This window comes from Poromitra crassiceps (genome assembly GCF_964638095.1).
Source record: "Poromitra crassiceps genome assembly, contig: HAP1_SCAFFOLD_287, whole genome shotgun sequence".
Lineage (NCBI taxonomy): Eukaryota > Metazoa > Chordata > Actinopteri > Beryciformes > Melamphaidae > Poromitra > Poromitra crassiceps.
Window position 1 is genome coordinate 75615 of NW_028152113.1, and position 25705 is coordinate 101319.

The following is a 25705-nucleotide window of genomic DNA, read 5'->3' on the forward strand; positions in this document are numbered from 1 at the left end:
CAAGTCACTGTTGCACTGTTGCACTCTGACTCTTCATCATAGAAAGTAACACAACATGATTTAACACCGGCTGTAAGGTCAAGTCACTGTTGCACTGTTGCACTCTGACTCTTCATCATAGAAAGTAACACAACATGATTTAACACCGGCTGTAAGGTCAAGTCACTGTTGTACTGTTGCACTCTGACTCTTCATCATAGAAAGTAACACAACATGATTTAACATCGGCTGTCAGGTCAAGTCACTGTTGCACTCTGACTCTTCATCATAGAAAGTAACACAACATGATTTAACACCAGCTGTCAGGTCAAGTCACTGTTGCACTGTTGCACTCTGACTCTTCATCATAGAAAGTAACACAACATGATTTAACACCGGCTGTAAGGTCAAGTAGCTGTTGCACTCTGACTCTTCATCATAGAAAGTAACACAACATGATTTAACACCGGCTGTAAGTAGGGATGCACCGATTGCCATTTTCTTGGCCGATTCCGATTTCCGATTTTTGAATAGCCTGACTTGCCGATACCGATTTTTGCCGATTCCGATTTTTTTTTCTAAAAACAACAATTGACAGCTTACACAAACGTTTTTGTAACTTTGTTTAAAAATTAAGATTCATAGAACAATTCTTACATCTAATGGGGATCCAAATAAACAAATAAACAATTCTTATCATTTGCATGAAGTAGCCTAGGACCTTCTCACTCAAACACATCTCAAAATAAAAGTGTTCCAGGTTAGGCTACTGGACAGAGCTTTTTTGTGCAAATACAATGAATACAAAAATTAAATTAAATCCAATAGCCTATATCCCACAGCTATCATGCATTTACTTTTCCAAAAGAAAACAGGTGCAACAGAACATCAAAATGATCCATGGACAAGGAGTTTATAGACTGGCTCCAGACCAGTCCTCTTGAGTAGAGGGGAAATGAGTTTATGAGTTACAGTAACGATCTTCAGTCTGAATATCAGGCGGAGTTTACACACAGTCCGAAGTTTGGTATGCGTATTTTTATCTGCCATCCGAAAAAATATCGTCACGCACAGAAAACGTTGCACACTTGTGAGTCCGATGCATTTTTATTATTATGTCCGTCGTTCTCATGTCGTTCTATTTGCAATACGAAACAAATAGTCTCTCCTGTATCCACGTCACGTTACAACATGACTTGACAGGCTGAGGCAGCAGCGCTGATGTGGAATGGAAAAGCAGGTCGGGGAATGGTATACTGGACACACTCGCCAAGCCGGCTGTGCGCGGTGGCGGGTTGCTGGAGCACCGCTTCCCGGGGAGAGAGAGCAGAGAGAGGGGGGCCAGTGAGGTGAAGCGAGCCGCTCTGACTGGACTCCAGCCGAGCGGGACACGGCCGCATCTCTGTCTCCACGGCTTATTTTCGACTTGCATGTGTGACAAACTGCAAGCTTTGTCTACTTCACTGACGGTGAAAAAAATCCACAACGAGGAAGGTATGCTGGCGTGTGTGGTGTGGTGGCTGGGTGCCTGTCTCGGTGCTTTGGGGTGCGCGCACGTCATGTGAAAATCGGCTCACAGAATCGGCTATTTAGAGTGACCGGAACAGATCACCGATCGAGGCCGATCACGTGAAAATCGGCCATTTCCGGTCACGTGCCGATCGATCGGTGCATCCCTAGCTGTAAGGTCAAGTAGCTGTTGCACTTACACTCACATGGAGGACCACAATGGACCACACACTCTCTTACACATGAGCCGTTTTCCCACATGCGTACCGGAAAATTACCTGTAAGTCAATATCGGACATTTCCCTTCACACCTCTCCTCTGGCATGTGGGAATCTATCAGCGAAATTGCCTGTATGGGGGGGGGAGGGGGAGGGGGAGGGGGAGGGGGAGGGGGAGGGGGAGGGGGGGCGGCACTGCAGAGCGGGTGGGGAGTGACGTGTCGGCAAAACTCCGAATGGTGAAATAAGTTTGCTTGTTTATCCGTTCACCTGCGTAGCGTTGAAGCACTTTTTACAGACTGGCTTCATTTGATGTGTCCGGGCTTGCCTTGGCTGTCGGCAACGTTGCTTAGTCCCTGTCGGACTGTGACTGAAGGAGGAGGACGGACTGTGGCCAGAGAGCGAGCAGAGAGGAGAGGGGAAAATCAGCACAGCACACCCACACATGAAGCTGACATAGGCTACTGCTCTTATTATCACAAGATCATTTCGCCAGTTTGCTTTAATGTGCGCTAATGATTAGATTATGCCCGCTGGAACATTAAGCAACGTGTGTACACCTCGCCCATGAGAGTGTCGCGCAGAATATGAAGATAGACTAAACCGGGGACAGATCATGACTGATGATTATGTACCTCTGCGCTGCTGCGTGAGACTAGAGCCGTCTGGAAGCGAGAGAGACCAGGAGGGAATTTATTTTTGGAAGATGCTCTGAACAATTTTGACGACGTGGAATGGAAGCGTCATTTTCGCATGTCCCGGTATTACGTGCTGAGTCTGGTCCGACCCGCACGCAAGATCACCCGGTGGCGAAAACCACTGGAAGCGCGTTTGCGACTGGCAATAGTCCTTTGGTGGTACGCAACACCAGGGGAATATCGAACAATCAGCTGTGTATTTGGTGTTGGACTGTCTACTGTGTGCATTGCAACCTGGTCCACGAAGTCACAGCCCACTGATAGCGGAAAATGCCTTCGGAAATCAGCAAGCTGACATACTGCTCTTATTAGGCTATCACAAGATCATTTCGCCAGTTTGCTTTAATGTGCGCGAATGATTAGATTATGCCCGCTGGAACATTAAGCAACGTGTGTAGGCTACTCCTCGCCCATGATTGAAGGACCGCTGTCGCGGAAAATGACCTGAACCGTTTCCACTTGCGTCCCCTTAAGACCATACCGCTCTTGTGACTGGCACGAAACTGGTGAAATGTCGGGGACGACGGGGTCGCGCTTATACCGGCACGGCGCCTTTCTCACATGCAGGCATTAGACCACGTACCGGTCATTTTGCGGTACAAAGCGCATGTGGGAAAAGGGCTATGATGGAGGACCACAATGGGCCTTCACTGTGTTTTTATCCTTTTGATTCCTTTTTTAACTTGTACTAATGAAATTGTACTAATGAACTTGTACTTGCACTTTAATTGAGTCACTAAATGTGACCTCTTGTATCGCCTCAGTCATATGATCAGCGATGTTTCAACTTGTTGACAGGCAGCCAACATCCTTCCATTTTGTTGCTTTTTGTTTTTCTCCCCCATATAATTATTGCTGTATTACATTCTAGGTTTTTCTCTCTCTCAACTCCCATGACCTTTGACCTTGTATGCAAATAGAACATGATGCTGGCCCATGAAAACTGGGCCAAAGCTTCACCAGCCTCTTGTTCATTTGAACACTTTTGATGTGGATTCATTAGCATCTGAAAAGCCTCTTGCTCTCCATCTTCAATTTCTGAAAGAGCAGGCGGCAAGAGCGTGATGTCACACTCTCCTCAGACCAGTGGGCAACAGAATTAGGTAATGTATGAAGCCAGTCGTGAAATTCCATTAATTCGAAAAGTCCGCAGGGGGGCGCACGTCAGGTCCGGAAGTGACGACACGTACATTGGCTCCAATGTAAAAATGAGCCGACTTCTCTCTCGTTCTGTGTCTTAAATAAACATTTTCCGAATGAGCTTATGGTCTGAATAAACAATTTCAAGTCTTTTTCATGCTCTCCTGGGCTCCGTTTTCTAAATTATGGTCCCATTTCGAGTAAAAGAGCCGATAAAAATTATAACTTTGGGGGCGGGATTTTCTTTGACACCAGCCAGCCCAACCAGTTGCCAAGGCAGGCTAGCTAGCTAGCTAGCAACGTAGCCAGAGATTAAAAGTAAAATAACAGAAACAGCGTTACCCTTATGATATTTTAATGATGTTAGTAGACACACGTAATAGTATAGATCCCCGTTATGAGGTATGTTGATCAAAAGAACACCTAAAACGCTATATCGAAATCGGGTTTTAGTGGACGGGCAGCTCTGAAGTTGGGGCTTCAGAGCTGATCTGCGGCTAGCTAGCTAGCAACGTAGCAACAGTATAGAGCCCCCGAGGTCTGTTGATCAAAAGAACACCTAACGCTATATCGTTATGTAATGTGACTTGTGACATGATCACCACATTTCAATAAATATAACGTTTTTGCACATTTGAATGCTGCTGGTCGTTTGTTTAATGCTGTATATATTGGACATTTAAAGCTGATACACAATTGTGTTGAGGTATTCCGCAAAGCTCAGTTAGAAATATAACGTGTAACACTTGAAACAATCAAATTTAACTTTTTCACAGCAATACATACAGTCCAGCCCACCATGGTATGGTTAAGGATTGGAACCATTGTTTGAATTATATCGAAATATATTTGCATGGTGTAGCATGTAATGCAGTCTGTTAAGATACTGTAAACATGCTAGATACTCTGTGACACAGAAAGGCAGACGAGCTAGCAGCAGGGATCTTGTCACCCTGATTTCAGATAAACTTGTCTGTCTAGTAGCTAGACAATATTACTGTACCATAATACCACAAGCTAAAGGCAGCATACACCAATGGAAGGATGGGTAGCATTTGTCATCCAGGCTATACAGTAACGTTAGACTATTATAAAGTTATGAAACGCTGATTCAGACGTTACAATAATATGACATAATATGAGCCAGTTAGCCTAGCTAGAGAGAGTAATTTCAGACCACCATATATCACCATATTTCATTTCAATAAATATAAAGCATTCGTTGATTGAAGCAGACTGCTGATCGCTTGTTTCTCCGTCGTCATGTCCTCATGGTCCAATCTTCGGTTCGTAGTTCGTGTTCACTCGACATCAACAATCTTTATATCACATCTGATCATTTTATCCAACCTGCCTCTGACCAGACAACTAATGGATCGTTCTGCGCGATCATATTTGCGACATTCAGATACATGATAATATACAACAAGGCTATCTTTGTTGACAATGTTTATTGACAAAAGCATTAAAACAAGCAAATATAACAATATTCTAATCCTCTGTTGTGTGTCCCATCGGTACTGGACGGCGCCTACCCCTGGAAGAAACGAATTAGACACTGTTAATCACTGTATAACGTTAATGTTTGCTTACCCAACACTACGTGCGATTGGTAAATACTGTAAATGCAGAGGTGGATAAAGTATCCAGAGGAGTTTAACCCCCTTGTTCCCCCTCATTGATTTTTTTTTACAATTTTATTTTCCTTTTTCATAAACATACATTTATAAAACATTCAGTTATCACAGTTTTGATTCATTTGCATGTTCATTAGTTTCACCCTTAATCCCCCCCATCCCAACCCTTATACATAAACATACATACATCAAGTTAAAGTAAATTAAAGAATAATACACACACAAAATTATATTAGTTACATTTGTCTCAACTTCACGTTTTCCCTTTTTTTTTCTTTTATTTCACCTCATCAGATATTCCCTAACTAAATAAACAAAACAAAAAACAAAAAACACAAAAATACCTGTTGCATAGTTTACGTATCAAGTAAAGATGTAGTCGGTCCCACACTTTCAATTAGCTAATACAGGTCCCACCGAGTCACTTTCCAAAAATTCCAAGAAACGTCCCCAAATTGCTTGAAAGACTTTAGGTTTTCCCTTGATAGCAAAAGTCAGTTTTTCCATAGCAAGACAATTAGATAGTTCCCTGAACCATTGATTGATCTCTGGTTTATCTGGATTTTTCCAAAATATTGCCACTGTGTGTTTAGCTTGGAGAAGACAGCATATGATCATTTTCTTCATGTTCTTATCAATATTTAGCTCCTTCGGGATCAGACCTAGAATGCACAGTCGTGGACATATAGGTAGCTTCTCAGATACTATTTGTGACAATATATCAAGTACTTCATTCCAAAATTCCATGATTCTTGGGCATTCCCATATACAATGAAATAGTGTACCTTTCTCCACATTACACTTTACACATTGGTCTGGAATATTGGCATCAAAATGATTAAGTAGAGCCGGAGTAATATATGTTCGCATAATCCACTTGTACTGTAATAATCTGAACCTTGTATTGACCGTCTGAACCTGCGCATTATAACAAACGTCTTTCCATTCATCATCGTCTATCTCTATATTCAGATCATTACTCCAAGCCAATCTTTTACTTTCTGAGGACTCCTGAGACATCTCAACAAATGTGCTATATATCAGAGATACCTGCCTACGACCTCTAGAGTAATCTATCATCATCTTTTCCAAATCAGAAAGAGGTGGCAGTTCGACTGAGTTGTTCTGTGTCTTTGATATAAAGCTTCTAATCTGCAAATATTTAAAGAAATGTCTTGGCGGTAAATCAAATTTTTTACAAAGATCAGCAAAGGTCAAAAGTGTCTCTTCATCATCATACAAATCCTTAATTTTACGTATACCTTTGTTTGCCCATGATTTGAACCCCAAATCATGTGTCCCCGGTGTAAAGCTTCTGTTTCCCCATAAGGGTGAGAATTGTGAGAGTTTTGCATCCGAGTCAAAATATTTCTTTGCTTTAAACCATATCTCCACTGTGTTTCTTACAAAGGGGTTTTGTGTTTTTTTCTTTAGATTCTTAAGAGTATCAGAATACAGGTAGAGATTCAGAGGCAGAGGTGATGTTGTATTCCCTTCTATTTGCACCCAGGGTATAGAAGTTTGATTTGAAAACCAGAACATTGCTGCTCTTATTTGGGCTGCTAAGAAATACCAGTATAAATTGGGTAGTTTAAACCCACCTCTTTCATATGGCAAGTAAAGTAAAGTCAGGCGTACTCTAGGTCTTCTGTTGTTCCAGAGAAAGTTGGTGATAATTTTTTTCATTTTAGCAAAAAACATGGGAGGGGGATTTAGGGGTAGGGATTGAAATAAGTACAGGAATTTAGGAAGAACGTTCATTTTAATAATGTTAATACGGCCAATTAGAGACAAGGGGAGTGATGTCCATCTGTTGATGGATTCTGTTACTGAAGCTATTATTGGATCATAATTTGATGGGATCAAGTCTTCTATTCTGGGAGTGATCTTTATTCCTAAATATGTAAATCCTTGTACTGAGTTATGGAAACCTGTATTAATCGGTGGTGTGAGTCTTTCAGATTCCTTTAAAAAGAGAATATTGGATTTAGAGTTATTCACCTTGTATCCCGAAAATTCACCAAAGCTTTTAATCAGTTCTAGGAGAGACGGCAGGGACTGAGCCAGATTTTTCAAAAACAGCACTATGTCATCAGCATAAAGAGCCAGGCGATGTTCTATACCACCTATTGTGATCCCCCTGATTACAGGGTGGGTTCTAATCGCAATGGCAAGAGTTTCAATTGCGAGCGTGAACAACAATGGCGAGAGAGGGCACCCCTGCCGAGTCGACCTAGATAGCCTGAAGGGGGCAGATATCATTCCATTAGTCATAACCTCTGCTGTTGGGTTCTCATATAGGATCCGAATCCAACGACAAAACTTTTCCCCAAATCCAAAGCGAGATAGTATTTCAAAGAGATACGGCCATTCCACCCTGTCCCCCCTCATTGATTGATAGTTGATCTAACGTTAGCTAGATATATAACGCTATAGCTGGTAGATCATATGAGTATGCTTTGAGTCTGCCTCATCTCAAAGAGGTAACCTAGGTAAACAGAACTGCGTTTGTTTTCTGTCTACGTCCGAATATGTGCAGCATGCAATACTAGACACTGTTAATCACTGTATAACGTTAACGTTTGCTTACCCAACACTACGTGCAATTGGTAAATACTGTAAATGCAGAGGTGGATAAACTATCCAGAGGAGTTTAACCCCCTTGTTCCCTCTCATTGATTGATAGTTGATCTAACGTTAGCTAGATATATAACGCTATAGCTGGTAGATCATGAGTATGCTTTGAGTCTGCCTCATCTCAAAGAGGTAACCTAGGTAAACAGAACTGCGTTTGTTTTCTGTCTACGTCCGAATCTGTGCAGCATGCAATACTGTTTAACGTTGTATAACGTTAACTTATGCTACTCTAGTCTAACGTAGCTAGCGTTAATGTCATGCTATGTAATTAGCGTTACGTTAGAAAATAAGATTACCTCGATTTTGTGGAAGATGCAAGCGGCAGGCTGGTGACGCCGCGCGAGGTCTGGAGGAAATAATACTCTGGTTTTTCTTCGGGCTATTGTATTCAATGTGAGAGCAATGGAGCAAGGCTAGCAATAGCAACTAACGTTAGCAACATTTGTTAGCCAAGCTAACGGCTAGCAGGGAAAATAACATGAACAAGATGGATGCCGTGGCGGAGGAAACCCTCCCCCGAGTCCCGTCCACGCTCACGCCCTTTCCTGTTTTCCCGGCTCCAGGTTTGAACAGATTTCCCACAATGCAACAGGAAAATCCATTCATCCAATCAAACGAAATCAAACAATATCGGGAAGTGAGCTTCATTTTGCCGTGTCAAAATCATATAGCTAAGGTGGTCCAGATATTATGTACTGTCAATGCCTCAGACACATGACAGAGCGTGATGTCAGCAACATTGACTACGTTTACATGCACACAATATTACAATATAGCTTTTTGCCCATATTGGGAAAATGACAATATTCCGACTACGGTAAATGAATAATCCACTAATATTCCCGTTTACGTGCAGCCGTAGCTCGCCCTCCCCGACACGTGAGGGAGGGGGGGGGGGAGAGAGAGATGCAGGTAGTCCGAGCCACAGAGTTTTTCTGTTGAGAATAAACAGAGCAGCACTATTCTTACGAGCATCACTTGGTCCATTTCAGGAGCTTGCTGCTGAAAAGTTTGGCATTGAGCATCCAAGTCTTTCATAAAAAGTAGTAGCCTACGTTATTACCTTGCAGGCTCGCAAGCATTGTGGATTTCCATGGGCACTGGGCACTATAGGCTACTCTCTCTCTCTCTCTTTAAATCGATGTTTCTCATCTCCTCCCGATCAGAAATGTCGGCATTTCTTTTTGCATGCCAGAGATGATGGATTATTATGATTATATTGCGCTTTCTAGCACACATCAGCTGACCACAAACGGGCAACATGCATCGCAAACTGCTGTAAAAACCCTGATTGAGACGCATATTCCGAATGCGCTGTATACATGATGAAAGAATCCTCCGAAAACCCGAATAATACTGGAATAACCCAGATGTCTTAATCGGAAAATGCAAAATTCGGAAAAAGGACAAATTTTTGGGACAAAACGTAGTGATTGAGGATATAAGTCGCGTACAAGCGTTATTTTGTCCAACCAGATATTGGCTTATTTAGATATACAGTAGATCTATTGCTAATGACACATGTCACACAACAGCCTGTGCAACAGCCTGTGCTCCCTGTTACCCTCAGGGAGGAGATACAGGGTCCCAAAAGCACGCACAAATCGCTTGAGGGACAGTTTCTTCCCGCAGGCCACGAGACTCCTTAACATACAGTACATAAATAAACTCCCAACAATCATGTAGTAGCTGTACTATAGCTGCTACCAGTCCATTACGTATGTCTAATGTTTAATTGTATTTAAAGTATGTCCATGCCATTTGCACCTATGTGCAGTGAATATGTCACTGTCTTTGACTTGTCTTATTGCTTTACTGCCTTATTGCTTGTTGCTTCTCTTGTTTTCCTGCACCTAGCCTATATGCCCTGTTATTTTGCAACGGAGTCTACAGAACAAGAATTTCACACGTGATACTTGTACTACGGAGTGACAATAAAAATCTTGAATCTTGAATGTCATATATTTTCAATTATTGTCAGTATTACTCTAAAACTGAACATATTAACCCCTCTGGAGTCGATGGATGCGGCTGTCAAACATTAAGAACAATCTCTACTAGTATAATTAGAGAGTGGCACGGCGCACAATAGAGAGCCGCAGAAATAAGTCTGGAAAACATGGATGCTGGAAAACACATCCGGGGTCTTCACTGTTTTTGCCTATGGGATTTTTTAATGGGTTTTTGGCGCACTGCTTTAAATAAGGTCTGTTTAGTTTAGTTTAGTTTAGTTTATTAGGATCCCCATTAGTCGCAGCAGGATGCTACGGCTATTCTTCGTCTGTGGTTAACGCAAGCTTATTCAAATGCAAACCAGTGTTCAGCATGATAATCTTCACACATGAGGACCACTTTTATGAGTTTTGAACTTTTACGTGCCGTTAAAAGGGCAACCAGCTAGTTTAAGAAAAAAAAACGGCTAAATGAGACTACACTGTCGACGGGGATATTATACGTCGTCATGCCAAAGATCGAACACGGACATTCTCTTTCCCTCACCTGGTTCAGTCCGGGTTCAGTCAGTTCAGTCACACAGCTATTACCCACTCGCTCTTTCAAACTAGATGTATTAGTAAAACTCACACGCTATATCAATGCACAGCAGCACAACAACTCCTGTCACCTAACCTCGTGTCACCATGCTCTCTCAGAGGAGACTCAGGAGACCCCAACACTCAGTCCCGCCCAGCCGCCCAATTAGCCAATAGCAGTTTAGAGAAACGTGAAGTACCTCTAGACTAGGGCTGCCACGGCTACTGACTGCCTTTCCGAAGCCCTGCCACTCCGAACGTTAACTTCCATTATTCGGACTGGCGGTCGTTCACCTTAGAAGCCGCAATGCCGACCTTAGGTTTAGGCGTGGGGGTGGGAGAGGTTAGGTTTTGGGTTAGGGTCTGGGGGAGGTTAGGTTTAGGCATGGGGGGAGGTTAGGTTTGGCGTGAAAAACGGGGAATATAGAACCCGGGGAACATAGACATGATCCCTTTCTGAGTGCCGATATTTCGGAGTGGCAGAACGTCGGAGTGGCAGCACGTCGGAGTGGCAGCATGTAACCGGCTGCCACAATTAGTCGACTAGTCGCGATGACGTCGATTACCAAAATCGTCGCCGACGTATTTGGTAATCGACGTCATCGCATGTTTTTTTTTATCTGAAAAAAAGAAAAAAACTTTTGTTTTGTTTCCCCGAAGCTGCTGCTGGCGGTGGCCTCACTGGCTGGCCTGGCCTCCAGGCGTCTCCGTCCTGTCTTTGATGCACATGCGCATGCGCAGTCATCCGGGGAAAACGTGACATCACCGGAAAAACAAGCAGCTTGCTCCATAGAAAAAATGTCTAGCCATCCTCGTACGTCCAAAGTGTGGGAGCGTTTCACCCACAATGATGTGAAATGCAAAATCTGCTAAATAAACGGAACTCGCTTATCATGACAGCACGAGTATGATGCGCGAGCATCTCAAAAGGAAGCACGTTGCGGCGAATGCAGACGATGATGGAGATGAAGGCTAATTAGCTTGTTAGCTCACTCACAATTTTTAGCTGCTAACATTAGCTATTGACTAACAATATTAACATTAAAAGCCTTGCTGTAATGTTGTCATCATAGCGACGTTAAGATCATGTGTTGCTGACGGGAATACTGGAAACCTCATTTTACTCAGCAGTTTGCACTCTCTACTTACTTTTTTCGTTTGAGGCCTGAAAAGACTGAAACAATTTATTTTTGTTGATATTTTGGTTGCAGTACATAGTGAATAGTTTTTGGTTCCATTTCCATTCCACGTAGTAGTGCCCTAATTTTATTTTCCATTATTCATTCAATGGATAGTAGATATTTCATTGCACTATATGTTTTCAATTTCAATGTGTACTATTTTGCAATTTGCACTATATTACATTTATTACATGCAAGTACAGATTGATGCCAGATATAAATATGCTGCTACATGCTCTAAACTTTAAAGTTAATTAAAAGATGATTTCTGAGTGAATTATGATCTTAATTGTCTTTATTTTTAGTTGGCACATGCTTAAAACAACTTGAAGCTAAATGTATAAGCTGATGATAGTTAAATCAGAGCGATTGAGTAATTGTGCGATAAGCTGCAATTTATGATCCGATTAGTCGACTAATTGTTAAAATAATCGGTGACTAGTCAACTATCAAAATAATCGTTTGTGGCAGCCCTACTCTAGACTGACCAATCAGAAGAAGTTAAAGACGAGCAATACTAGCAAGTTAGTTTGTCACACGTGTGGAGCTGTTTGACAGTGTTACCAAACTATAAAGTGATCTTGCAATGGTCCCACACACTGCTCTCTGTCAGCTCACAGTCACAACACTCTAACACTAAAGGTTGAATTTGGCTGTGGTGACGTGACGTGGAAGCCTATGCGACACTGTGTGTTAGTTCTGGAATAGCTTAGCATGAGCTTTTTACTTATATGGCTCACATTTATGCTTAAAAACTCATGAAAGTGGTCCTCATGTGTGAAGATTATCCTGCTGAACACAGGTTTGCATTTGAATAAGCTTGCATTAACCACAGACCTTATTTGAAGCATCGCGCCAAAAACCCATTCACAAATCCCATAGGCAGAAACAGTGAAGAACCGACTACAGCGAGCGACTACAGAAATACGTCATCCCTGCGGTATAGCTCAACTGCGCATGCGCGAAGCGGGTGAGCGCATGCATCTGCGAGAGGGAAAACCAACGAGGTATGGTAGAAATTAGCGATGAGGAGGAGGAGGATGGGAAGGACGATGACCACAGGAATGACGTATTTTTGTAGGCTCAACCAGAAATCGCTGCCATTTTGGTTCATCAGTGGAAAAGTCTATGGGGTTTTAGAATGGCTGGCCCACATCAGGTCCTGGTGGATGTTGACTCCCAGGTACTTAAAGCTGTTTACCCTTTCCACCACTGTGCCGTTGATGGTTACTGGGGGGTGAGTCTTCTTCCCCTTACTGTAATCTACAATGACCTCCTTGGTCTTAAGAGACGTTCAGTGAGGGGTGGTTGTCCTCAACCCCCATCTCCTGTCCTGTCTCTGGGGAGAGACCCAGACTCACATCATTCAGCCCTCTATATTACTCAGGACAGGAAGTGGTAGATTAGAGCAGCTCCTTGGAGCTACTGCCCCCTGGATCTTTGAGGGAGGTATTACAACAACTTCTAAATTCTCCACAGTCCCCTTTACGTCCAGACGGAGGGCACAACAGGGTGTGTTTGCCCGCCAGAAGCTCCGTTGCACTTTAACATTTTAACCAGTTTTAAGCTATAATCGTGCGTGTACCTTTTAGCTATTTTTTTGTGTACTATCAGAGTTTCACACCCGGCTTAACGTTTTTGTGATCGAACACCTGGATCGCATTATTCTGGACCTAAACAATCCTCCGCCTGGAGCTGCATCATTGACTCAGCCCAGCTAGCTTCGGAAGCTAAGCTAACCCGTAGTTGGATCAGAGAGCTCAGCCCTTCACGGGCATATTCACATTAGTTGGAACTTGTTTTTGTTTGCCGTGTGTGGGGAACTCTCTGTTACAGAGCCCCAACCGGCCGGACTTTTCTAATCATCAAACAACAACTTGAGCTAAAGCTAGACTAAGCTAAGCTAGGCGAGCAGCCTAGAGGGCTAGCAGCACCTGGATACTCCCACTGGCCTGGTGGTTTGCCTGTAACCTAGATAGGCTAGTGGTGAGATTTATTCTATCTCTCTGTGTACAATCATGCCATACGATCCATCATCATGTATTAACTGTAGTCTTACCGTGATTGAACTGGTCAAAGATGTCTCCCGGTTGCAAGTGGAAATCACAGTGAAGAATCGGTCCATCAGGAAACTCACATCCACACTGCAGTCATTTAATTTAATCTCAACAAATGATGTTGACAGTTTGGGCATCGGAGATGACACCACTGTTCCGTGGCTTAGAGAATCCCTCCACACCAGCAATGTTTCTCATGGGGAGGATCTGTGGCGTAGGATTGGTACCAAACCCAAGCAGCCAGTCTGCTCGACCCCCTCCACTGCAGCTGCTGCCGCTACCTGGGTCCCAGCTAGCCGTTGCCGTGATCGACCCCGAGGATTTCCTAGCCTCCAGCCCCCCTCATGGTCTCTTGAGCTTGATAATAGATTCAAACTCCTGGAGGATGAGATCGAAAACCCGCCTGATCCCCTGTACTCCTCAGTACTTCCTCCGCTGAACGTGCCTCCCAGCCCGGGGGCGCCATTCAACATACGGAGCAGCGCCCAGTTTCCACCGCTGTCCGGGCTTTCGTCTCCGTCGTCTCCTCCGATGTCGTCTGCAGTGCCTGCTCGCCCTGCTTGGTCCCTGTCCGGCAGCGCCCAGCTTCCACCGCTGTCCGGGTCTTCGCCTCCCTCGTCTCCTCCGATGTACGCCGACTCGCCTGCAGTACCTGCCCGTCCTGCTTGGTCCCTGTCCGGCAGCGCCCAGCTTCCACCGCTGTCCGGGTCTTCGTCTCCTCCGACGTACGCTGGTTCGTCTGCAGTACCTGCTCGTCCTGCTCGGTCCCGATGCGGCACCCGACTCCGGCTGCTGAAGGAGGCCGCCTCCAATCGCCCTGAGCAGACCAACAGGAGTATCCCAGCTCGCCCCCTCTCTTCTCCCGCTGTGGGTTCTGGTGCTGGTCCTCTCCCTCCGCCCGGCCCTGGTCCCCCTGGTCTTACGGGGATGTCACCGAACCCGCCCTGCTCGAGTGAAGTGGCCGCTATCGTTGGTTTGATCACTAATGTCGTGCATTTTACACCGGCCCTGGGGGGAGCTCGTGTCCCCCCCCTCTCACAGCCACTTCCTCCGCTATTACAAGTAATATCTCCTTCAATGTCCGCACCCCCTCCATCCACTCTTATTATTGGCGATTCAATTGTAAGGGGTTTTAAAAAGAAGTCTGTGGCCACGTTCTGTTTTCCAGGGGCCAAGGTAACAGATATCACGTCAGAAATCCCCAGCATCCTGGCTGACCACGCACTAGTCCAAGACGTTGTCATTCATGTTGGCTGCAACGACATCCCAAAAAGGGCATCAGAAAAGCTTAGAAGGGATTACACAGCTCTCCTGGACTTTCTCTCGGTCCACAACAAACGTGTGTTTGTTTCTGGCCCGCTCCCCCCTCGTAATCGCGGGGTGGAACGATTTAGCCGCACATTGGGTTTTCACACCTGGCTCGAATCAACTTGTGCAACTCGCAACATAGTTTTTATCGATAATTTTAACCTTTTTTGGAATCGCCCTGCTTTCTTCCGGCCTGATGGCATTCACCCCAATGCCTTGGGCTCACGCATTTTAACTGATAATTTGTTTTATAAGATCCACACCAGCCGAACATGACTAGCCACCTCCATGCGTCCACTTCCGGTCACTCCTGTCCCACACCTTAGAAACTCCCTCTCCACCAAGGATCACGTTAGTTCCCCCCCCCCGCTATCGTCAACTCCAGTCGCCTCCCCCACTGCATTGCAGACAACAGCTTTGTCAGTCAGTCAGACACCCGATCATCGAACAGTAAGAAACATTCCCCTCATTCACATCTCCCGGGTGCGCCTCCGACGCCGCACTTCACACTCTGGCATTAACCACAACAACTTAATAACGGTTCCTACCAGAAATCCCCCTATTTTTCCCAGCAGCACACGGACAAAACTGGACGATCTGGCATCTACACAAGAGTTTCAGGTCGCTAATGGCCTGAAATTCATGCACCTAAATGTTAGGAGTTTACTCCCCAAACTGGACTTGGTAAATATTTTAATCAATGATGCCTCTCCTGACGTTTTAGTGATTTCAGAGTCATGGCTGTCCCGCAGAACTGAGGATTCTGATGTTGCTATTATTAATTTTAATTTGTTTCGTGTGGATAGGAGAGCCAAGGGAGGAGGAGTTATAGTCTATGTCAGAGAGCATTTAGTGACACATGTGTTGGCATCCTCCTCCATTCCCAAGTATTATGAGTGCATTGTTTTGGATGTTTGCACGGGAGGCGATTCACACATAACGGTCGCAGGTGTGTACCGCCCCCCCTCCGCCCCGAGCACGGCCATTGATGACCTTGGAAGGGTCTTCTCACAACATATTAACTCTGAATTCATTCTCCTTGGCGACTTGAACCAGGACTGGCTGACTGAGTCCTCCTTCAGTCTAAAACAGCTCTGTATTCAGTTAGATTTAACACAGCTCATTCAACACACAACAAGGCCGAATACAAAACACCCCTCCAGATCCACTTTGATAGACATAATTTTGACCAACAGACCACTCAAATATCCCCAAAGTGGGGTATTCGCTCAAGGCATCAGTGATCACTGCCCTATAGGATGTATCAGACAAATAAAAATTAGTAAATCTAAAAGTAACTATATAAGAAAACGTTACTTTAAGCACTTTGTAGAGCAGGGCTTTTTGCATGATCTTTATTACGCGGATCTAGAGAGGCTGTGTCTAATTCCTGATGCTGAATTAGCCTCAGCTCATTTTTCTTTTGTTTTCAACTTAGTAGCTGATAGGCACGCGCCGTATAAAAATCTAAGAGTGAAAAATCGCTCCAGTCCCTGGTTCACACAGTCTGTGAAATCTGCCCTACGTCTCAGGGACTCAGCCTGGTCCAATGCCAGATCTTCTGGTAATTCAGCAGACTGGTGCCACTTCAGGATGAGAAGAAATAAATGCACTGCCGTAATCAGAAAGGCCAAATCTGATTATTACTTAGCCTCACTCAATGATTCCCAGCAAAATTCAGCAAAATTTTGGAAAATAGTGAAATCTTTAAAACATGCACCTAGTTCCGCCCTTCCCCCTCAGATCACCGGCGAGCACGGTTCTATCACCGATAAACAGCAAATGTGTGACGCCTTCAATCGTCATTTCAGCTCTGCCGGGTTTGCATTTGAAAGGTCATTGGCCAATTCGACTTCCGCAACAACATTACCCCCTGTTCCACCCTCCTTGGATCCTTTGATTCCCCCTCTCTTCCACGACCGATTCTCTCTCAGCCCGATTAGCATTAGTGAAGTTCAAAAGGCATTGTCTAAATTAAATGTTAAGAAATCAAAAGGAGAGGACGATATTGCCCCCTTCTTTCTTCGCCTTAGCGCACAACTGATCGCCTCCCCGATTGCGCATTTATTTAATTTAACATTTACTTCGGGCGAAATTCCTTCCATTTGGAAATTCGCTCAAATCATACCTTTATTTAAAGGTGGCGACCCGAGTATTCTTGACAATTACCGTCCAATCTCCAAATTATGTTGTCTTGCTAAAGTCCTGGAAGCTCTAGTAAACGAGCAGCTTCGAATATTCATGGCCTCTTACAGTGTTCTTCAAACGCAGCAATCAGGTTTTAGACCAAAATATAGCACAATAACGGCTTCCTCTCTTGTAATAAACGACATACAAAACTGTCTTGATGCCCGCCAGCACTGCGCGGCTATCTTTATTGATCTGTCAAAGGCGTTTGACACGGTAGACCACAATATACTTCTGAGTAAACTGTCCTCCATTGGCTTAGACAGACAATCAATCACATGGTTCTCCAATTACCTCACGGGGAGAAAACAGTCCATAGTTACAGACAGTACGCGGTCTAACACTCTTCCTATTAATAAAGGGGTCCCTCAAGGTTCTATCTCAGGCCCAACCCTGTTCACGCTCTATATAAATAACATTCTCTTTCCTAGTGAGCTCTGTAATGTCCATTACTATGCAGACGATACGATCTTATATTGTGTCGGGGATACCCCCGCCCAGGCCGTCGCAAGCTTACAATCTGCCTTCAATGCTTTTCAAAATTCCCTGTTTAACCTCAAATTGGTTCTAAATTCCAAAAAGACAAAATGGATGCTTTTTTCCAGGTCCCCTTCCATCATGGACAGCCTTAGCATAGTAACCCTACAAGGCGAAGCTATTGAAATTGTTGAATCCTATAAATACCTTGGTATCTGGGTGGATAGCAAACTATCCTTCAATGAGCACATTGAGCACCTTGTAAAAAAACTTAGGAGGAAAGTTGGATTCTTGTACAGAAATAAGTCATGTTTCTCTGCATCCTCTAGAAAACAATTGGTTCAATCTTTAATACTGTCTGTTTTTGACTATGGTGATATTGTGTATATGCATGCCTCATCTTCTGCCTTGAAGTCACTTGACGCCGTGTATCACAGCGCGCTGCGCTTCATAACTGGAGATAAATTTCTTACTCACCACTGTGTTCTGTACGAAAAGGTGTGTTGGCCCTCTCTTTCAGTCAGAAGAGAACAGCACTGTCTTTTGTTTATTTATAAAGCCCTAATCGGTCAGCTTCCTCCATATCTGTGTTCACTTCTCACTCATGCAAGCAATCGCAACGGCACACGCTCACAGTCTTACATCAGGCTGCGTGTCCCGCGTGTGAGGACCGAGCAAGGAAAGACTGCTTTCTCGTACTATGCACCGGTCAAATGGAATTCACTGCAGGACATTATAAAATTGGATCAATTACTTCCTCTGGTCTCGTTCAAGGCACTCCTTCGCGACACCTTATGTGAGAGATGCACATGTTTTTAGCTAATTGTTCTATTGTCGACGGACTCTAGTTGCAATTTGCTCTGTTTTGATTTCTACTTGCTTTAAATTGACCTTGTTGTTTTGATTGTTCTTATCACTTGTCCTGTTTGTCTGAAACTTTTTGTACATGTACTTTTGTAGCAGGGCACTCTTGAAAATGAGGGCTTGCTCTCAAGAGGCTCCCCTGGGTAAATAAAGGAAATCAAATCAAATCATGGGCATGCACAGAAAGAACACGGCCAGAGAGGAATCAGTTTACATAACATTTTTCTTTTGATCGGTTTATGAAAAGGTTTAAACTACCCCTCTGCAACCCATTGGAATGTCAATGGGTTGGGGCCTGTTTAATCTGATTGAGGTGTTTACAATATACATGTATGGAGCATTTTTAATCTGTTAAACCTATTATAATCTGATTATTAGGCTCCATATAATGTGCTCTACTGACCATGATGAAGTCCAGCCATTAGCGGCACGGTGGGGTGACAGGGGTGGAATATGTGAGGGCATTATCCTGAGGGAGGGACCCTTTAACAATTTAGATAGGAAATCCTGATCTTCCAGGCTTATACACTTAAAACCATGATTTCTGATGGCTTTCACAACAGATTACAGTTGAGAGCTAGGTCAGTGTAGTTAGGTCAGTGCACGCTTGGTCAGTTACACAATCAGAGCTTGGCTGACACAGTCACTGAGCGTTCCTGGAGCTTCAAACACCATCAAGCCACGATGATCTCATAAGAGAACATCTAGATGATCTTATGGACTGAGAGGATCTGAAGTCTCACAAATGGGCAATGGTAGCTAGTACACAATTAGGAGTTTCCACATAATTATTTGCCAATTTCTACAGAGGCACCATTGAGAGCCTCCTGACCAGCTGCTTCACTACCTGGTACGGGAACTGTACCACCATGGACCGCAAGGCGCTGAGAAGGGTGAGGTGCGCGGCCCAGCATGTGACAGCATGTGACAGGATGTGAGGTGCCAAAACTGCAGGATCTGTACACTCAGCGGTGCCTCAGGAAGTCCCGGAAGATCATCAAGGACATGACCCACCCGCACAACAGCATGTTCTCCCTGCTGCCCTCAGGGAGGAGATACAGGGTCCAGAAGGCACGTACAAACCGTCTGCGGAATAGTTTCTTCCCGCAGGCCACGAGACTCCTTAACAGATAACACACATGCATGCACACACACACACACTCACACACACACACACACACACACACACACACACACACACACACTCACACCCTTTAGGGCGATAATTCCACTCATGTTTGAATACAAATCCAATTGCTGGGTACAAGTTGGCTAGCATAATTACTAAAATAAACAAAAGACTAATATTGGTTGCATGGTTGAGCAATATTGATCCAATGAAGCCACATTAGCGTTCATATATTACATTAAGGAACGTCCGTGTCCATCATTTATTTCAATGTCCGCTATCAAGAGCCATTCAGTTGGTTAATGAAATGGCTGGGCTGGGCGCAGAGTGTTTGGTGTGTGTGTTTGTGTGTGTGCTGGGCACAGAGTGTTTGATGTGTGTGTTTGTGTGTGTGCTGGGCGCAGAGTGTTTGGTGTGTGTGTTTGTGTGTGTGCTGGGCGCAGAGTGTTTGATGTGTGTGTTTGTGTGTGTGCTGGGCGCAGAGTGTTTGGTGTGTGTGTTTGTGTGTGTGCTGGGCGCAGAGTGTTTGATGTGTGTGTTTGTGTGTGTGCTGGGCGCAGAGTGTTTGGTGTGTGTGTTTGTGTGTGTGCTGGGCGCAGAGTGTTTGATGTGTGTGTGTGTGTGTGTGTGCTGGGCGCAGAGTGTTTGATGTGTGTGTTTGTGTGTGTGCTGGGCAGAGTGTTTGTGTGTGTGTTTGTGTGTGTGCTGGGCGCAGAGTGTTTGGTGTGTGTGTTTGTGTGTGTGCTGGGCGCAGAGTGTTTGATGTGTGTGTCTGTGTGTGTGTGTGTGTGTGTGTGTGTGTGTGTGTGCTGGGCGCAGAGTGTTTGGTGTGTGTGTTTGTGTGTGTGCTGGGCGCAGAGTGTTTGATGTGTGTGTTTGTGTGTGTGCTGGGCGCAGTGTGTTTGATGTGTGTGTTTGTGTGTGTGTGTGTGTGTGTGTGCGTTTGTGTGTGTGCTGGGCGCAGAGTGTTTGATGTGTGTGTGTGTGTGTGTGTGTGTGTGCTGGGCGCAGAGTGTTTGGTGTGTGTGTGTGTGTGTGTGTGTGTGTGTGTGCTGGGCGCAGAGTGTTTGGTGTGTGTGTTTGTGTGTGTGCTGGGCGCAGAGTGTTTGATGTGTGTGTTTGTGTGTGTGTGTGTGTGTGTGCTGGGCGCAGAGTGTTTGGTGTGTGTGTGTGTGTGTGTGTGTGTGTGTGTGTGTGTGCTGGGCGCAGAGTGTTTGGTGTGTGTGTGTGTGCTGGGCGCAGAGTGTTTGATGTGTGTGTGTGTGTGTGTGCTGGGCACAGAGTGTTTGATGTGTGTGTGTGTGTGTGTGCTGGGCGCAGAGTAGACTCAGCCCTCAGTCTTAATCCGTTTCACTCCTGTAAGACTGAGAATATTACTATTTAAATCTTTGCATAATATTAGGTGGCGCTGTTGGAAGCCTTGCATCGGAGAACCAATCATGAGTGTTGTGGGCGGGCCTGCTTTCTGGGGGCAGTGACGCTCATGCAGAACCAGTGTTTCGCAAAACATCGCCGCGTTTGCGGAGCAACATATTAATCACTTAGAAACAAACATAACCTGGTAATAGGACGTGTTTCATCCGGCCCCGGTGGCTAGAGGTCTTTTCCCCAGCGATAAGCCCGACTCCCGAGGCTAACGTTACAGAGCCTGCTGATGACTCACAGTAGCAAGCGGACCACTTCCGGGTAGGAAAAATTATAGTAAAATAAACAACAGGTATAAACTCTCTTTGCAGCACATCGGTGTATTGCTCTATATTGGAACTATGATAAATGGCATTGCCGCTACCAAATAAAATTCTAATAATAAATGTAGGCGTGTCTGCTGCCGGCCGTTCTCGCCGGGCTCGGACAGACAGTTTCTGACAGTGAAATTCCAAGACGTTTGGTGGCGCAGCTCACCAAACGTCTGGGAGCCGAGACTAGGCGCAGAGTGTTTGGTGTGTGTGTGTGTGTGTGTGTGCTGGGCGCAGAGTGTTTGATGTGTGTGTGTGTGTGTGTGCTGGGCGCAGAGTGTTTGATGTGTGTGTGTGTGTGTGTGTGCTGGGCGCAGAGTGTTTGATGGTGTGTGTGTGTGTGCTGGGCGCAGAGTGTTTGATGTGTGTGTGTGTGTGTGTGTGTGTGTGTGTGTTGGGCGCAGAGTGTTTGATGTGTGTGTGTGTGTGTGTGTGTGTGTGTGCTGGGCGCAGAGTGTTTGATGTGGGAGATTCAAGCTGTCAAAAGGCAAGAGCTGTCAAAAGGGAACAAAACGCTCGCTCCTCGCCAATCGCGGCGCTTGTCTGCTGCATAGGTGCGTAGGTGCGTAGGTGCGTAGGTGGGCGCAGGGCGTGGTCTGCCCGAAACCACGGTGGGTTCCATAACGCCATTATTACAAAATGCAGAGAAACTTATTTGGAACACTGGGAAAATAATCCAAATGGAGATTTGAATATTATTTGGCCAATAAAGAGTGAAAATGAATTAGTGGGTATGAATAGCTAGCTCTATACTATCAGAGATAGAAAGCAGAGACATATTCTAACCAAGTATAGTCACAGTGACCGCCAATAAACAATTGAAACAGGTACATGTAGACATAGGAAATGTTGGCAAGCCAAAGAAAACAGAATATGTGGTTGCAGGGTTGAGACCGAGATGCAAATGTGAAAAACTCAAACCACCCAGAGAATGTACTTTAACAAATTCAGCTCCCAAATGATGAACTCCAAAGAGCTTGATGATGAGCCCAAACTAGGAATTGTCCTCAGAGAAGGAACACAACAGATCTGGCTGCACAATATGTACTATATGTGCTCCTGACTGAAGTACAGTCACCGGCCGCTTCTTTTCACCTGATGGCAAGGGTTTTCATCAGCAGGAAGTAGCAACTAAGCTGGAATAAATTACAATTTTGATTAAATTTACTCCAAAATATATATTTTTTTAATTTAACGGGTCAAAATTAGCATGACAAATTCAAATTTATGCAATTCAAACAATCTCTGCTGGCACTAATACCCATTTCCCATTAACATATATGCAGCAAATTCTGGATTCTGGAATGGATTCTATCAACAAAGGAGCCAGGTTTAGGCAGTTTAGACACCATTTTTATTAATCTGGCAACATTTGCTTCTTGGACATGGTATTAATTTTCATGTCAATGTATTTCAAAATTGTACTTGTTTTGGTCCATTCTCTGGATCTAGCAGTTTGAACTCTGCGTGTCTGTGCTGTGTCTTACCTGGCTTGATGGTTCGTTGCTGAGTGAATCTCCTTTGCATTCTGATAGGCGACTATGAGGCCATGCAGGTAAGGTGGCAGCCAGCCTGTCTTGTGGGAGACGGGGAACAGTTTTCATATGAGGTAAGTTGTCTGCTGCTGCAGGTGTGTCTGTGTCTGTGGAAAGTTTGCAGCTTGTGTCCTCTTCTGGAAGAAGGACCTCTGCATCCATGCAGACAGAAGAGCTGTGGCCATGGTAAGCTGTGGTATGTTTGCTATCCTTGCTGTCTCGATTGAAGGACGATCGGGATATGACCCCAAACTTGCGCGTCCGTTTGCCGTTCTGCAGCGGGCTGCCGGGTGGCTCGGAGGAGGTGGAGCTACACTGCTCCTCTGCATAGCCGCCCATCCCATCGCTCAGAGGAACACTGGCACTGCCATTACACGGAGGGGGAGGAGCCTTTCGCTTGATTCGCCGCAGCATTATCAGGTAGATGCAACCCCCATTCCAGCACTGGTCAGCCAGGTAACTGTAAAGAGAGGAGAAAAGAATCATGCTGTCAATACAGTGTTATTACGGACTCCTGGCAATCTAATTATCGAGGGCCCCCTGTGGCTAAAAATGGAGGCCAGCTCTATTGCATACTTTTCCCTGTCAGGCATGTTATTTTCTAAGCTAGAGATGCCTGGGGCTTTAACAAATTTAGGTTTTGTTGTGAAAAATTCTGTCAGAACCCTAAGCCAGGTTAGAAGCGTTTTGAATATACCTGATGTTTCTGTTCATACACCAATTTGTTTTAATCACTCTTTTTTGTCAGACAGAACCGTGCCTGGAGTGAGAAAGGACTGGTTTCCATCAGAGACCTACTGTATACATAGATGGTTATTTTGCATCCTTTTATCTTCTGAGGAGGAAATTTTAATTGCTCAACACACATTGGCTTGGATACCTACAAGTAAGACATTGGGCTCTATCTTCCGACAAGCGCTATCCCCTAATAGCGCTTGAGCACCTGTTTGCGCGTGCCTTAAGGCAGGGAAGATAGCAGTCCGCCTTGCACCGTCCGCCAGGTGTTATGCTGAGTTTTGCACCCCAGCGCCGGCAGCATCCCCACCTCACGGGAGCATATTGTAATGATTTACACAGAAATTTAACTGTTTAAAAGTGATATAATTGCCTGGTAGACGTGACCTCCCTAATTTCTAAGTTAAAACAGCCCCAAAATATGTTGGGGATGCAATTCTCGGCCGGGATGCGGAAACGTTCACGGCACGAGTCGCAGACGCAAATTAGAGCCATGCCAAAATCATCTGCGCCCCAAAATGCCTGCGCAAACGGGATTTGGGCGGTCTTAACTACCAGAATTATTCACAGGTGTGGCTAGGCAATGCTGGGCATTACGGCAATCAAAACCAATCAGATTCCCGTCTCACAATGGCTGTTTGTGCGAGGCATGCAGTATGCTGTAATTCTCTCCATGCGTAATAGAGTGTACTCAAACGTGCGAGGACAGAGAGAGCTTATTGAAAGATCGTCTGTGGTGCCAACGACCCTCTGGGTTTTGAAGGTAAATAGTAGGGGTGTCACGATATTTCGTCGCACGATATATCGCGATATCGAAACGTCACGATATGCGTATCGTCAGAAAAAAATTATATCGGAAAAAAAAAAAGAAAAAAAAAAAAGGTTTTGCTCCTGAATAATAATAGAACAAATTTAGCAGAATCAACACACATGGGTGAGGGGGCAGACTACTACTGGCATGGCAAAACAGCTCAAGGGGTACATAAGATTACATAAGTTTAGGGACCATTGAGCATGAGTTATTTAAGAAAATTATTTACTTTTGTTAAAAAAAATATTGTTAAAATATCGTATCGTATCGTTATCGTGAACCCAATATCGTGTATCATATTGTATCGTGAAATTAGTGTATCGTGACACCCCTAGTAAATAGCCTATGTCCATTGTCCAACAAGTTTTCTAAATGAATTTCCCTCTTTGCGATGTGATAAAAGTTTCTCAGTGAGTTATAGTTGATTGCCTCACTGAATTATCTGCTAATACCCAATTTTAGCAGCATAATTTGATGTCCTGGCATGGCAAGGCTGTGTGTAATGACATATCCAAAAGGAATTCCACTTTCCACTGCGCTGCACTGCACGGAGATTACGGCTGCGCTCCCAGCGCAACGAGGTATTTGCGCGTAAGAGGTCCTTTTCAAAGCTCTTAGCGCAAAGTAATTGCTCGCTGCTGACGATAGGGTAATGCCATCTATCCCACATTTTAGCGCTGAAACGCCTGCTTTGGCATGGGGCAGCCAATGCCCAGTGCAATTATCACAGGCATGCGCTTGTGTCCGCCCCCAATTTGCATTGCGCACGGCGTTAAACGAGTGCAAACACTAAATTAGCGCTTTTGGGAAGATAGGGCCCATTATGTTCAATCCAAGATTTGTGATTTTGAAGATCTACCAAATGAACATTCTTTTTTATGTTTTGTTAAGCCCCCCTCACTCCAGGCATCTAATTTCTAGATTTGTGTGTATATTTGATGGCTGCATCAGGGCCCCCACTGAGAGGAATAGAGAGGCATGGCAGGGGGAGCTTGGTGTTAATTTATCTGAAATTATATTGGACAGAAGTCTGTCTGTGGTCCAACTCTGCTCAATTAACAGCAGACACCAGCTGATTCAATTTAAAGTCACTCACAGTGTATTCATTATTCCAATTCTAGGCTGCACAAGATCTACCCTTCTGTCTCACCACTATGTGATCACTCATATCACCATATTACCATATCCATCCAACATCTAACACCATATCTAGTCTCATTCTCATATTACCATATCCAACATCTAAGACCATATCTAGTAGTCTCATAGAACCATATTACCATATCCAACATCTAAGACCATACAGTATCTAGTCTCATAGAACCATATTACCATA

The 25705-nt window shown here is 44.6% G+C and overlaps 1 protein-coding gene across 1 annotated transcript in view; it reads right to left on the reverse strand.

Annotated features, from left to right (window-relative positions):
* Nucleotides 1-25705, reverse strand: part of LOC310770981 (PDZ domain-containing protein 2-like) — a gene marked incomplete at its 3' end in the record, with an annotated part of 120648 nt that overhangs the window by 68917 nt on the left and 26026 nt on the right. The window contains 1 exon segment of the mRNA XM_083663675.1: nt 22776-23283. Within this exon segment, the coding sequence (XP_083519801.1) occupies nt 22776-23283 (508 nt within the window).